Here is a 12720-nt window from a genome sequence, read left to right as displayed (position 1 = left end):
AGCCAACTATAAAAATGATAGCATAGACAACTATACGTGACTGAATGTCCATCTGAGGTGTGTAAGGTGTGTGTGTGTGGAGGGGGGGGGGGCTTTGTATGATAGACCTTAACAACTATAACACAAATATAATGAGCCTATCGAAAAAACAAGTGGACACTAACTAGAAACTGTAAGCAACTAATAAAGACCAGTATAACATAAAACAAACAATCGTTATAAAATATAGGTACAACTAATGAAGCATTACTCCCGAAATCGTAATCCGTAAACGAAGCCTAGTCGCTACCAACTGGAAACTGTAACCAACAAATAAAGAATGTTACCACCTAAAACAAACTAATCCATCATAACTGGTGTCGTCCATTAAAACTGCTAAAACGACCACCAATGTACGATGTGGTGTTGTGCATTAAAACTGATAGAGAGACCATCAAGATAGTTAAAGAGACCATCCGGGTACGATGTGGTCTCACGTATTAAAACTATTATAGAGACCACCAAGATACGATATGGTCTCGCGTATTAAAACTGTTGAAGAGACCATTAGGGTACGATATGGTCTCGCGTATTAAAACTGTTAAATACACCATCAAGGTACGATATGGTCTCACGCGTTAAAGTAATATATGGTCTGATACAATTAAACCTGTTAAAGAGACCATCAAGGTGTTATATTATGGTCTCGTGCAATAAAACTGCTAAAAAGACCATCAAGGTACGACATGGTCTCATGCATTAAAATGAGACCATTGATCGTATTTTATCGTTGAACCTTTTCAGCCAAATCGGGATCCAACCGTCTGATTATCGAGCCAGGGCTTTGTCCTTGATCTACCGCGGCTCGTTTTTTTTCGTAACAAAAGCTACTTAGTCTTGCTAAAGTGACGACATTATTATTAATATTTATGGTCAGCGTTCGTAGGAAGGTTGCTTGGTGTTCAGCAAGTCTTATTAGTGTCTTGGTATTCGAGTCTAAATAGCCAACAAGGAAAATGGCGATCTGTTTCACAGAGTATTACGAATGTCTTCTAATATCTCTGTATTTTAGAATTTAATTTGTCGGAGGAAAAAAGTTAATAATTGTGGCTCATTAAGTTGCATCGATGTCATCCTTATCCGTGATTGTCGCAGACAAGCGAATATTCACTGCTGATCAGTGTGGGAAAATGGCAGCCGTTATGAAAAAGTATTTCTCGCCAGACAATAATCTCTGTCATCTAGAAAAATATTCTACGAATAAAAAAGTGCATTAGCGCTGAGATGCACATGCACATTTTCGTGCAATTTAACTGGGATTATTCCCTAATTTGGTCAGCTAGATAATATTGCGTCACTGCCGGTACATTCCATCGTTTAGTTTGATAATCACGAGGGAAATGGTGTCTCATCAATCTGATTAAAACACAGATCCTATTTCGTTTCGTTTTTTATAGTTCAAAATTTCTTTTTACTTGTCTTTACTACACTAGGGTCTGGAAGAGTTGTTATCATTGCATTGATGTGTTCTGGGTGGTGTGTGGATTAGCCAATGAAACGATCTGTTACAGCAAGCTTTAGGCGTGTTTTGCACGGAATTGTGGGAAATCCACTAGAAACATCAATAATGATAGGGTAATTAAATGTCTGACGTCATAGGTTCAAATGCCGCTTGTACGAACTCTGACGTGACCTGTCGCTAAAACTTGCCAGATCCTCAGTAGTGTAGGCCATTAATAGTATAAAAAAACGAAACGAAATATAGATGTGTATTTTAATCAGATTGAATAATTAAATAGAAATGGTAGTACCAGCCAGCCTTTATAAAATTATAAATATAATATCTATTACATGGTGTCCTATCTAATAAAATGTTTAAACAATTTAAAACCAATATAATGCAGGTGCCATAATATTGCACACGGTGTCAACAATGGGGGGGGGGTATAATATAGGTCGTGATGTTGCCAAAAGATCATAATGTAATGCTATGTATATATTATATATATTTCAGGTCATGATGTAGCCAATAAAACGTATGTAACAGGTTACGAAGCAGCCAGAAGTTATGTGGGAACAATAAACTACAATGTTGATCTGCAACAAGTTATAAACATAGTTGATGTCTCAGCCGAATGTGAACAATATATTAAATTTGAATGTCATGGTGTTGAAATAACTGTAGATGTTGGATTAAATACACGTACTGGTACATTAGCAAGTTATTTAATAGGGGGAGTCAAGGGTCAGAATGATTGCGCCTGTCATCTTAATAATGCCTGTGTTGATGATTTGCCTTGTAATTGTCAAAAGAATGATGGTGTATTAAGAGTTGATGAGGGGTATATTCGATATAAAGAAGACCTTCCAATTACTGCTATCTTGATCGGTGATACGGGTATGTATACTGTTTTAGACATTCTGTACACGCCACCCACCCTCCAATGGAAAATTGGAATTCGATCACGTGGTAATCTAATGAGCACTTTGCCCTATTATGTTTTAGACGAACTCGGCGTTATTTCTCATTATGTTCACCTGGGCTTATTAGGCATGAGTAATATAATGACAAGGCATTTCACTTTCTTGAGGTGACTAAGTAATGGATTTCTGATATTGCCTGTGCTTGTTCATCACCCATGTCACTCTCTACATACCAACTACTCTCTGTGTTATACATGTACTGCTTGTTAAGAGAAATATATTAAAGGCGTTCGCTTTCCTTAGTGCGCTTGAGTTCCCCAGCCTTTTGTACCTGCTATATTATGCATGCCACGCGTCATCAGTATCTGGAAAAAATATATTACTATTCATTTGTTGTTCTGTCAAGGGTTTATTCAATGACTATTTACATTTAAATAATTGTTTGTTTGTTTTAATATTATCTACGTTAGATTCGTGGCGTTTCAGATTGTAACAGTATTGGCTCTTCAATACGCAACTCAATAATGCTTTTACAAGTCTCCTTAGTGACATTCTGGTGCGGGAGGCCTGGTCCTCTGTTGTGTTGTGGGAGCCACGATGGCAGGAGTAGTCAAGACGCTGGCTCGCTAGACTGGAGATCGCGTGTTGGAGCAGCTGTCTAGTCGTTCAGATGGGACGAAAACCCTTAAATCCGTGTATGCATTGGCGTGCACATAAAAGATCCCTCCGCAGTTGGAATTCGATATGAGATAAGGCCATAGTGCCACTGCCTGCGCAAAATTTCCCTCATAGTACACTAAATGGCGTGTGCCCGTCTCCATTACCGCAGTCGGAGGAGAACAGTAGGATGTTAAATCCCATTTCATTATTTTTCCGTTGTTTTGTCCGCGCTCTGGTGTTAACCGACGACTATCGTTGTTGTTGTTCTTAGTGTTTAACGTCCGCTTCCATCAAAGGTGATATCGCAGACAAGTTGTTGTTGTTGTTGTTCTTAGTGTTTAACGTCCGCTTCCATCATTTTCATTATCTTAGCGCACGCGCAGGGGTCTTTCCTGGGGGAGGAAACCGGAGTACCCGGAGTAAACCCACGAGGTTGAGAAGGCGCCTCTATTTCCAAGTCACATACGCTCACACCAGGGATCGAAACCACAACCGCAGTCCAGAGGTGATCGACCAGCGTAACACTCTAGATCACTAGGCCATCCCAACTCCCCGACGACTATCGTTCAGCACCCCGCTTTTAATCATTTGAACATTAGTCAGATGTCCAACCCCACACTGTGGCCTGATTGGATAGTCTTCAGATGGACTATGCTCCGATTGAGCAGAAAACATTAGCTACCGACAGATATCGGCTGTGTAACCAACCCTAACAAAGGATGTCAAAGCGATTACATAGCTGGGCTATTGCATAATGCCAGATAAGCTTTCTGCACAAATTACTTCACAGGTCAAAGGACATTAAATAACTCAGGCCAACCATCTGTTAATGAGTTAAACATCTGGTCGTGAGTGATATTAAATTATATCTTTAATGTTTTGACAGGAAGCAGTGATGAGTTCGCATATTATACAATCGGTAATCTCAAGTGTAAAGGGTGAGTAGCCCTGAATATATCTATATTGTTACAAACTTAAGGTTTTGGATAAATAAAGAATCTCCTACGAGTTATTTTTTTATATCAAAAATATCAACATAATTCAATAATGTAAAAAAGAACGAGGCCATGTCGAGTATTTTAAACTTTTTTGGCGAATTTTACTATTTTTAATATAAAAAATTACGAGTAGAAGATTTTATTTACCGCGAAACCCTTTCTTACACCACAAAAAATATATATAATTATTTAGTATAGATTTTATTTTATGTAAAGCGATGTTCAGTAGATTATGAATGTTATCATACAAGCGATGCTCAGTATATTATGAATGTTATCATACAAGCGATGATCAGTATATTATGAATGTTATCATACAAGCGAGAAAGTTAATCGGGATTTTTCGGCCTGGTTCCTTCTTGTCAGTTAGTGGTGGATGACTATAAACATTTCATGGGTAGTTATTTTCCCAACAAAACCACTGACATTCTTTTAATTAATTTCATTTTGAAGTGTGTTAATGAGTTTGATTTGAAAATGTACAATAATTTTATCCCTGCTTTGACACCCCCCCCCCAGCGCCCACGCACCTTAGACTTCCTGTATTTATACTCTGAGAGTCGACAATTCTAGTTTTTGATCTGCAACTGTGCCGTGTTAAGCTAGAGGCAAATGTACCATATGATATGCGGCCCACATTTTCAAGCCCTCCACTCTAAGTGTTTCAACTTATCAATAACAATGTAGAAATTTAATTACTTAACTATGAAAGTAAAATATTTGTTTGTTGTAATATTTATGTGTAGTTATTAAATTAGACCACAGTAATAACACATGTTACATTCACTTTAGGACTAACATATGTTACAATTTATTTAAATAATTGGCTTACCCACAGTAGTCTTTAGCAGTGATAGAGCAAGGAGAAAACCCACGAGGTTCGGCAGGCGAGCCTACTTCTTGTCACAAACAAGCGTTGGGATCTAAACCATGCCACTTGTCGGTCCTAAATACAGATTGGTAGTACACGTGAAAGGTAGCTTGGCGATTCGAAGACTAGGTAGAAGATCACTGACAAGGCTAGAGCTGCCCCCCCCCCCTCTTTGGACGCAATACGATACGAAACCAACGACCGGCTTGCCCATGTCAGTATGAACGCGCCATAAAGCCGAGACACATTGGTTGGGCGCACCCGCGACGAGATAGACGGGTGCCCAACCAATGTTACTCGATGCCGAACATGTTATATATGAGGCGCCCCCCCGCCCCACACCAAATGGTGAGGCGCCTCATAATGAATCACACGATCAAAATTGTGGCATCTAGAGGTCCACAAGTTAAAAATGCGATTTTTCGTACAATCAAGTACCATAATTCAGGAAGTTACGATCCGGTATGCGCGAATATCGAAAGGAACCAATTTCACGAAATTCTAACTCAACCGACATTACGGCGTAACGTATTCGAACGGAACGGGGTTTTTTTAAAATCAGATACTAATAGTGACCTCTAGAGAATTCCGTAAGTTACGATCCGATATGAGTAAATATCAAAAGGGGCCTGTAGAGTGTCCACAAAAAAATTGTGGATGGACGCTCGGACGTCGAGACGGACAGGGGCGACGACAATACACGTTCACATGGAAATGGGCGAAGTATTGTGTTGACGAGACGTTAAACCCCACTCTATTCAAGAAGTTTCGGTCTAGTCATGGCACAATTATCATTTCATATGTATATATTATCACATAAATATAATTTGAAAATCAAATCCAATTATCCCCGATTGATATATATTATTGCACCATGATTATTTACTGCTGAAAATAAAATATATTTTAAATTAATAGTTTGTGAATTATTGTATTTTGTACATAGCCACGAAGACGCCGTATGGCTGTAAGACATTGTCAAATATGTAAATGTAATTACAATAAAGATTGTCTACCCAAATCTTAGTACCGGTATTTTTGGTATATAAACCTGAGGGTTTATTTCAACGATTGAATTTTGGGCCTAGCCTCGACCATCATTACTAAAGTCGGTATGATAAAAAAAAAACATAGTCTCAATTATCCACTTCATAATTATCTCATGAATGAAAGTTAAGCAGCAAATGGGATCCTAATCCAGTAAATATTGCAGGCTAGCGTTGACATCGAGAGTTGGTTATGGTCTGGATAAGTTAATTAATGTCTAATTAATAATTTAGTTCTTGGATAATGTATGTTTAATATATCAGTGATAATAATGTATGTTTAATACATCACTGATTGTACGCCAATCATTATTTTGCCATCGCTCGACTATGGTCACGGCTACACCAGACGTATACAAGTCATTATTACAAAACTAGTTCACTGGCTCTTTAGTTGTCTTAAATAATTCAAGGAATGTATTTTCCTGAAAACATATCAATATTTTATTTTCCAATTAAGACATACTTATCAACCGTGACATTTACGAGAGTAAAATATCAAAACTTGAATATTCTTTGTATTTATTGATTATTTTCATTCATTTACAAAACAAAGAAGAACATAAGGTTGGGGACCAGTGAATAATTTCATTTAGCAAATTAAACTTTGGTAAAGCAACAACATGCCGGAATATGACAAGCTAGTTTTACTGTGTTTATTTCTTAAAACTGTAATGACTGCTAATGGTTGTGAACCCGCGGAAAAAAAATATGTTTTAGAAAACAAAAATGTTTTGGCGAGCCCTTGGACAAGAATGACATCCGTAGAGAGTCGAAGTTTATGTGCTTTTGAATGTCAAATCGAACTGTACTGTGTGGCCTTTGCGTTTAATGAACATGACAGGGAATGTTATCTGTATGATAGAGATATTACCGGTGAAGTTTATGATCAACATTTGAACACAAATATTTACATAAGTAACACAAGTAAGTATTAATTGATTCTTTTTACATGTACTCCTGTCGTAATCAGGGGACGAAATCGTCGGACCGAAGTCCTGACCTACGTGACTGAAGAAAATATGAAGTAAAATGTACAAATGGGATAAAAATAACCATCCAGTTATCTGTGAACAATGATTAACAATATATTTTTATTACATCAATAACTGAAGCGATATTTAAACAACAATGAATTTAACCTTTGGTTTTGCAAAAACAGCAAATACTTTATTAGGAATAACAAATACTTTTATTAGGAATAACAAATACTTTATTAGAAATAAATAAATATTATCCTTTACAGGATGTGGGTTATTACCTACCAAAGAAAACGCATCACCAGAATCAATGCAAGCTACATATGCTGCTGGTGCTAGAGTTAACTACATATGTAGTTCTGGTTGTAATTTAGACGGGTCGCCTCAGGCGCATTGCCTTCCATCTGGTGATTGGCACATTCCAACATTTACATGTAAAGCAAGTAAGTTTCAAATATAAAAAAAAGAAGAAAAACCCGAGTATGTAGAAATAAAACGAGTGAAACGAGGGAGGTGTATTAGAAGGCGACAAGTGGGATTTACTTTTGTTCAAAACCAATTACAACCTGTCATGGGATCTCTAACGTCCTGCCAACGGTTTCATTACACCGAAACCTTGAATAAGTCTGATAATGAGCAATTTGATTGCTAGATGCTTTATGAAAATAGAAATATATAATAGTTAATGGATGTTATTTATTTTATTTTTATTGGGGGGGAGGGGCTGAAGATGGGGGTCAGCTGTACTGCTGGATTATTAATATAATTAACCAAACGCCATTTTATGTATATTATTATTGTTATAGTGAAATCATGCCAGGAAGCTTACAATCTGGGGGTAACTGTTACACCAACCGTAATCATCAGACCAGATCCAAATGAAGAAGCTGTGACGGTATCTTGTGAGATTACAAACAATGTTGTTTATACTGTTATAGGTAAATAGTATTGCCAGTTATAACCCATTAATAGTAAATGTAGGGGGGAGGGGCTGGATCGGGGCGGGGCGGGGGTGAAAAACAATCCTGTGGACAAGACACAAACTACACCAATATGAAACCAAGTGAATGGATCCAAGGGCCCAATGTACAGTCCTGGGCCTGTAATGATACAGTCCTGGGCCTGTAATGATACAGTCCTGGGCCTGTAATGATACAGTCCTGGGCCTGTAATGATACAGTCCTGGGCCTGTAATGATACAGGCCTTGCCCAAAATGAAAAACAAAACAAACAATGATTTACAAGAAAGGCGCAATAATGCGACCGATCTTGAGGGTGGCTGTCCCCTGTATGGCGTTTCTAGTTGGCCTTAGTCTGCCACTTGACCTGTTGAGTGACCTAAATGGAATAAAGCCTGGTTATTTAGTCATACATATTTGGTCACCTAAGGATTTGCATTAAGGATGCATTAAAAACGTTGTCCATAAATATTGGGCGACAGTTTGATACAGCCACAACGTACATATGAAATGGCGAAACGGCATAAGCCAACTATAAAAATGACAGCATAGACAACTATACGTGACTGAATGTCCATCTGAGGTGTGTACGGTGTGTGTGTGTGTGGGGGGGGGGGGGGCTGTGTATGGTACACCTTAAAAGCTATAACACAAATATAATGAGCCTATCTAAAAAAACAAGTGGACACTAACTCGAAACTGTAAGCAACTAATAAAGACCAGTATAACATAAAACAAACAATCTTTATAAAATATAGGTACAACTAATGAAGCATTACTCCCTAAATCGTAATCCGTAAACGAAGCCTAGTCGCTACCAACTGCTAACCGTAACCAACCAATAAAAATTATTATCACCTAGAACAAACTCATGCATTAAAACTGGTGTCATGCATTAAAACTGCTAAAACAACCACCAATGTACGATGTGGTGTCGTGCATTAAAACTGATAGAGAGATCATCAAGATAGTTAAAGAGACCATCCGGGTACGATGTGGTCTCACGTATTAAAACTATTATAGAGACCACCAAGATACGATATGGTCTCGCGCGTTAAGTATAATATATGGTCCCATGCAATTAAACCTATTAAGGAGATCATCAAGATGTTATATTATGGTCTCATGCAATAAAACTGCTAAAAAGACCATCAAGGTACGACATGGTCTCATGCATTAAAATGAAACCATTGATCGTATTATATCGTTGAACCTTTTCAGCAAAAATCGGGATCCAACCGTCTGATTATCAAGCCAGGACTTTGTCGTTGAGCTACCGCGACTCGTTAGTCTTACTAAAATGACGAAAATTATTATTATTATTTTTAGTCTAAATAGCCAACAAGGAAAATGGCAATCTGTTTCACAGAGTATTACGAATGTCTTCTAATATCTCTGTATTTTAGTATTTTAGAATTTAATTTGTCAGAGGAAAAGAATTAATAATTGTGGCTCATTAAGTTGCATCGATGTCATCCTTATCCGTGATTGTCGCAGACTAGCGAATATTCACTGCTAATCAGTGTGGGAAAATGGCAGCTGTTATGAAAAAGTCTTTCTGGGTGGTGTGTAGATTAGCCAATGAAACGATCTGTTACGGCAAGCTTTAGGCGTGTTTTGAACGGAACTGTGGGTAATCCACTAGAAACATCAATGATGATTGGGTAATCAAATGTCTTGTCAGATCCTCATGTAGTGCAAGCCACCAAAAGTATAAAAAAACGAAACGAAATATAGATGTGTATTTTAATCAGATTGAATAATTAAATAGAAATGGTAGTACTAGCCAGCCTTTATAATATTATAAATATACTATCTATTACATGGTGTCCTATCTAATAAAATGTTTTAACAATTTAAAACCAATATAATGCAGGTACCATAATATTGCACACGGTGTCAACAATGGGTGGGGGGTGATAATATAGGTCGTGATGTTGCCAAAAGATCATAATGTAATGCTATATATATATTATATATATTTCAGGTCATGATGTAGCCAATAAAACGTATGTAACAGGTTACGAAGCAGCCAGAAGTTATGTGGGAACAATAAACTACAATGTTGATCTGCAACAAGTTATAAACATAGTTGATGTCTCAGCCGAATGTGAACAATATATTAAATTTGAATGTCATGGTGTTGAAATAACTGTAGATGTTGGATTAAATACACGTACTGGTACATTAGCAACTTATTTAATAGGGGGAGTCAAGGGTCAGAATGATTGCGCCTGTCATCGTAATAATGCCTGTGTTGATGATTTGCCTTGTAATTGTCAAAAGAATGATGGTGTATTAAGAGTTGATGAGGGGTATATTCGATATAAAGAAGACCTTCCAATTACTGCTATCTTGATCGGTGATACGGGTATGTATACTGTTTTAGACATTCTGTACACGCCACCCACCCTCCAATCAGTAGCGGATTATCAGTGAGGCTGGTGAGCCTGCAGCCTCAGGCCCAAAGATTTTGTAAAAAAAAAATTTTTTTTTAGACTTGTCTGATACGATTAAAAACGCATAGACAATGAATTTTAGGTTGGGTGGGGTTTAGGCCCAACGGGAATCAACATAGGCCCTCACCCGAAATTAATTAGGCCCACGCCATTTTAAATCTGCCCTATTGTTTGGAGATCTTATTTTTTAAACGTAGGCCTACAATGTACGTTAAATCCTTGTAAGTTTTCGGTTATGTCTTGCTTAATATATTGTATCCACGTGACGTCATTTATGGGCATATAAACCAATATCAAACGACTTTGGCTTAAGAAAAAATATCTAGCAAATATTATCCTTGAAAATAGGTGTATATACAGTTGGTTTCCGGTGACGTTTCTGCTGTCAAAGCATTTTGTACGACAAATTTCAATAGTTATAACTAATATTTTAATAATATTATAACCTCAGTAACGAATCCCGTTTTTAATGTTAGCAACTACCTTGGCTCTAACTTTAAAAACTAAATAGGCCCTCCAGCAACTGCCGCCTCAGTGTATGCATTGGCGTGCACATAAAAGATCCCTCCGCAGTTGGAATTCGATATGAGATTAGGCCATAGTGCCACTGCCTGCGCAAAATTTCCCTTATAGTACACTAAATGGCGTGTGCCCGTCTCCATTAGCGCAGTCGGGGGAGAACAGTAGGATGTTAAATCCCATTTCATTATTTTTCCGTTGTTTTGTCCGCGCTCTGGTGTTAACCGACGACTATCGTTGTTGTTGTTCTTAGTGTTTAACGTCCGCTTCCATCAAAGGTGATATCGCAGACAAGTTGTCTTTTTTCATTTTCATTATCTTAGCGCACGCGCAGGGGTCTTTCCTGGGGGAGGAAACCGGAGTACCCGGAGTAAACCCACGAGGTTGAGAAGGCGCCTCTATTTCCAAGTCACATACGCTCACACCAGGGATCGAAACCACAACCGCAGTCCAGAGGTGATCGACCAGCGTAACACTCTAGACCACTAGGCCATCCCAACTCCCCGACGACTATCGTTCAGCACCCCGCTTTTAACCCTTTGAACATTGGTCAGATGTACAACCCCAAAAGTCAGCCCCCACACCCACACACTGTGGCCTGATTGGATAGTCTTCAGATGGACTATGCTCCGATTGAGCAGAAAACATTAGCTACCGACAGATATCGGCTGTGTAACCAACCCTAACAAAGGATGTCAAAGCGATTACATAGCTGGGCTATTGCATAATGCCAGATAAGCTTTCTGCACAAATTACTTCACAGGTCAAAGGACATTAAATAATCAGGCCAACCATCTGTTAATGAGTTAAACATCTGGTCGTGAGTGATATTAAATTATATCTTTAATGTTTTAACAGGAGGCAGTGATGAGTTCGCATATTATACAATCGGTAATCTCGTGTGTAAAGGGTGAGTAGCCATGAATATATCTATACTGTTACAAACTTAAGGTTTTGGATAAATAAAGAATCGCCTACGAGTCCTTTTTGATATAAAAAATATCAACATAATTCAATAATGTAAAAGCGAGTATTTTTTGCATATTGGCGAATTTTACTATTTTTAATATAAAAAATACAAGTAGAAGATACTATTTTACCGTGCAATCCTTTCTTACACCACAAAAAATATATATAATTCTTTAGTATTGATTTTATTTTATGTAAAGCGATGCTCAGTATATTATGAATGTTATCATACAAGCGATGCTCAGTATATTATGAATGTTATCATACAAGCGATGCTCAGTATATTATGAATGTTATCATACAAGCGATGCTCAGTATATTATGAATGTTATCATACAAGCGATGCTCAGTTTATTATGAATGTTATCATACAAGCGATGCTCAGTATATTATGAATGTTATCATACAAGCGATGGTCAGTATATTATGAATGTTATCATACAAGCGATGCTCAGTAGATTATGAATGTTATCATACAAGCGATGCTCAGTATATTATGAATGTTATCATACAAGCGATGCTCAGTTTATTATGAATGTTATCATACAAGCGATGCTCAGTATATTATGAATGTTATCATACAAGCGATGCTCAGTATATTATGAATGTTATCATACAAGCGATGCTCAGTTTATTATGAATGTTATCATACAAGCGATGCTCAGTATATTATGAATGTTATCATACAAGCGATGCTCAGTATATTATGAATGTTATCATACAAGCGATGCTCAGTTTATTATGAATGTTATCATACAAGCGAGAAAGTTAATCGGGATTTTTCGGCCTGGTTCATCTTTGTCAGTTAGTAGTGGACGACAGAGGGATAGGCAAGGCACAGTCTATAGTCGTTCGG

General features: G+C 37.6%; 1 protein-coding gene across 2 annotated transcripts in view; it reads left to right on the top strand.

Annotated features, from left to right (window-relative positions):
* The window catches only part of LOC126831629 (contactin-associated protein 1), a 40635-nt gene that overhangs the window by 25502 nt on the left and 2413 nt on the right, over window positions 1–12720 (top strand). Inside the window, exons 2-6 of one of the 2 annotated variants that reach the window (XM_050562212.2) lie at window positions 6535–6905; window positions 7225–7401; window positions 7765–7896; window positions 9905–10288; window positions 11754–11805. In XM_050562212.2, the coding sequence (XP_050418169.1) occupies window positions 6602–6905; window positions 7225–7401; window positions 7765–7896; window positions 9905–10288; window positions 11754–11805 (1049 nt within the window). In that variant the 5' untranslated portion in view covers window positions 6535–6601. Of the gene's footprint in view, window positions 1–1993; window positions 2378–3949; window positions 4002–6534; window positions 6906–7224; window positions 7402–7764; window positions 7897–9904; window positions 10289–11753; window positions 11806–12720 lie in introns of both variants that reach the window. The other variant, XR_007684229.2, reaches the window with a different exon arrangement.

The sequence above is a fragment of the Patella vulgata genome, chromosome 9 (genome assembly GCF_932274485.2).
Source record: "Patella vulgata chromosome 9, xgPatVulg1.2, whole genome shotgun sequence".
NCBI lineage: Eukaryota > Metazoa > Mollusca > Gastropoda > Patellidae > Patella > Patella vulgata.
This window is presented reverse-complemented; position numbering and strand designations above follow the sequence as displayed.